Consider the following 3,197-nt stretch of genomic DNA (forward strand, 5'->3'; position numbering starts at 1 on the left):
ACTCAGTCAAGCGGCAGAGCTTTCTCTTTACTGGCAGCAGCCCCCAGTTCCTCAAACAATTGTGGGTTTATATTGCAGCATCATCAAAGGTCACAGACAGTGCAAGACCCTGTTAAACTAGATGCTGTGTAAATGCACCCCTCCCCTCCTTCAGCATGCTCCCTCGCTGCCTGAAGGGTGTGGGTCCCAGCTGTGGAGGATCTAATTTAAAAACACTAGTGTCCCTCAGCACTTAAACACACAGGCTGTGCTGGATGACACACCCAGGGAGGGCTGTGAGCTCAAGCTGAGTGATCCTCCTTTCCCTCCAGAGTCACAGGATCTGTAACAGTAACATGAGAGAGAGAGGGCTTCTGCTATCAAATATCTGGAGTCTTACCAAGGGGCTGAACTAGGCCTCTGGAGACCACAAGCCAGCAGCTGCATCCAGCATGTGACTCGTGACATCCTGCTTCTCTCCGCCATCTCCCGATGCCTTCCCTCGGCCTTGCAGTAGGTGACCAAGGGAGAACCAGACAGCAGTGCTCCCTTGTTCTGTTGCTCAAGTGCTGCCGGGTCGGGGTGGGGTGGGGTGGACCGGCTTCCTTATGCCTCTCCCAATGGAATACAAATCCTACCCGAGAGACCACCACACCATGGACAGCCTGGAGAGGCAGCTCATCTGTCCCATTTGCTTGGAGGTGTTCACCAAGCCGGTGGTGATTCTACCCTGCCAACACAACCTGTGCCGGAAGTGTGCCAATGACATCTTTCAGGTGAGTGGCAGTATCTCTCCTGTTATCCTGGTAAGAAATGTTTAAAGCTTTTCATGATCAGACCAATGGATCCCGAGGACTCTGCCCTTGCTGTGTCGGGAGGGAGCTCCGGCTGGTTTGGAGCACAGCTCTGTGGATTGAGCAGGACAAGGGACTGCCCTAGAAGGTGCTCTGGCCTCTGCTAACCCCCCATGTTCAAGAGTCTGAAAAGGAGATTAATTCCCCCATATGCCTGTCCTGCTAGTGCAGATGTTGGGGCAACATTGGCTCCCACTGTCCAATGGGATCTCCTAGGCATTAATGGATCTGTCTTCTCAGCTCCTGTAAGGGACAGGAGGATCCTCTTTTCTTCCCTGTCTCTCCCATTTCTCCATTCTAAAACAGGTTACCTCTGCCCCCACCATCAAGGCTCAGGCAGTGCAAGCTGGAAGTTAGGACTTGGTGGGCACAGCTACTGCATCTTGCTATCCTCTTGTTAAAGGGTTGCTATACTTTTAGAGGCACAGAGACATGAAGTGCTCTCTCTGGGAAGGGGACTTGGCGAGGGAGGTAACAAAGGGGCCATCTCACCAGAAGTGGGACGACTACCTCTGCAGCTGGAGGTGCAAGGACTCCCACTTCCTGGGGCTGTGGCACGGTTCGTGCTGAAGGAGCCTCTAAAATGTGGCTAAAAGCGTATTCCCAAATAAGAAATGCTTTTTGAAGCAAGAAGGCCTGGGACCCTTGGTGCACAAGTGGAGGAGATGTAGCTAGATATTAAGGGCAGTGGTGATATGGGCATTATAAGAGAGGATTCACAGGTGTTGATGGCACAGCTTAGTTTGATATCTGGGTTAGTGGAAATCTGGGCTTGTATAACAACCTGTGGCCCTTTGCATTGAAGCCTGGGACATGGGGGCCTGGAGATGTAATGTGCCCAAGGCTGTGCTGGGAGTAGGTTTCAGAGCCAAGGTTGGAATTTAGGTGCTCTCCATCCTATGGGTGGCCTTTGAGGCTGATCCCACTGATGTGGAGGGGGAGATTCTTGGTTTGACTGGGGTGAACTGGGGAGAGTGAAGCATGATGCACTAGGATTTCAAGAGGGGGCTTTTCAGGTGCAGCCGTGCCAGGGCTGTCTCCTTGAGTCTTCTGCAGACAGCTCTGCATAGTGGAGAGCTGAGGCATGTTCTTATTCCAGCCACTCTCCTGTCCTGGGGGACCTCCATCACCTGCCCTTGAGCTATAAATTGCCTTGCCTTTATGCTTAGCTTCTGCCCTGGGAACTCGTGTTTAGAGCTCCCTTTAAAAGCCTCTCCCTGTCCCTGCTACCTTCCTGCAAGGCTAGGTTCCTGCTTTTCAGGGCACCTTTTAGGTCGCTTAAGGCCCAAGCCAGCCTGTGTCCAGCTAAGCCCCCTCCCCCTGCAGAGCACTGATGGAGATATCTCACCTTTTAGTCTCGTGGGACAACCCTGGGGTCGGCAGGCAGGTTTCGCTGCCCGTCCTGTCGCCATGAAGTGGTCCTGGACCGACACGGTGTCTACGGCCTGCAGAGGAACCTGCTCGTTGAGAATATCATTGACATTTACAAACAGGAGTCGGCCAGATGCCCTAACAGGTTGGTTCCCCCAGCATGGAAAGGATCCCTTGCTATGGTGCTGGCTGCAGTCAGCAAGGATGTGTATCCATGAAGGCAGTATTTAGCTGCTAGTGGTCTCTGTGTGCTTTGCAGAGCTCCAGCGAGGCACGATCTCTACACAGCTGCTTGCTTGTCTGCATTTGTAGCTCTGTTCTTTAGCAAAGGTGTCTGATCTCTCCAAGCTTGACCCCGCAGACCCTGACAGGTGCTGCTCTGGCCCCATGTTGATGCAGGTAGGGCTCCAGAATGAATGTGCTTAGTTTATAAATCCATCAGGCCAGCTCTCCCCTTGAAAGCTGACAGAGCTGGGCTCTTTCCTTGTCAGGCGTCACTTGGTGTCCACAGGAGTCTCCAGAGCCCCCTGGCCGTCTGTGGGCTTGCACGTGAGAGGCTGGAAGTCACTGAGTGATGCTCATAAGGAGAAGCAAATCTAGGTCCCTTTCTCTCAGCCGTGCTGTCTCCCCCCGCCAAAACCCACAAAGAGAAGGGGAAACTTATTCTTGGGCCTTGAGGCAATGGATCTCGCCCAGAGCCTGTGGATGGCCTGTACTGCTTGAGCAAGAAAGGGTCATTTACACACGTGCTCTGTTGCTGAGGCTGCATGGACCTGTGGTTCGAGAAGGTCCTTGCCCCAAAAAGCTTACAGCACAAGCCGGCTGGTGAGGGGCTGGGAGCAGGGGTTCGGGGACCAGCCCTGGCTCACATGGTAGTCACTGCAATGGTGAGAGTGGAGCCCAAGTCTCTGGGCTTCCTGCCTGCTGGACTTTACTGCCTCCACTGCTGTTGTGGAGTAAGAGCATGGGCAGCCTCTTGGGAGGTGCATGTAG

The 3,197-nt window shown here is 53.5% G+C and overlaps 1 protein-coding gene across 2 annotated transcripts in view; it reads left to right on the forward strand.

The window, feature by feature from the left end:
• Positions 1-315: 315 nt before the first annotated feature.
• The window catches only part of LOC109292566 (tripartite motif-containing protein 54-like), a 22,621-nt gene continuing 19,739 nt past the window's right edge, over positions 316-3,197 (forward strand). For both annotated transcript variants that reach the window (XM_019510067.1, XM_019510066.1), the window contains exons 1-2: positions 316-755; positions 2,189-2,349. In XM_019510067.1, coding sequence (XP_019365612.1) covers positions 588-755; positions 2,189-2,349 — 329 coding nt within the window. In that variant the 5' untranslated portion in view covers positions 316-587. The remainder of the gene's footprint in view (positions 756-2,188; positions 2,350-3,197) is intronic.

Source organism: Gavialis gangeticus, unplaced genomic scaffold, assembly GCF_001723915.1.
Source record: "Gavialis gangeticus isolate Ggan-Ray unplaced genomic scaffold, GavGan_comp1, whole genome shotgun sequence".
Classification (NCBI taxonomy): Eukaryota; Metazoa; Chordata; order Crocodylia; family Gavialidae; genus Gavialis; species Gavialis gangeticus.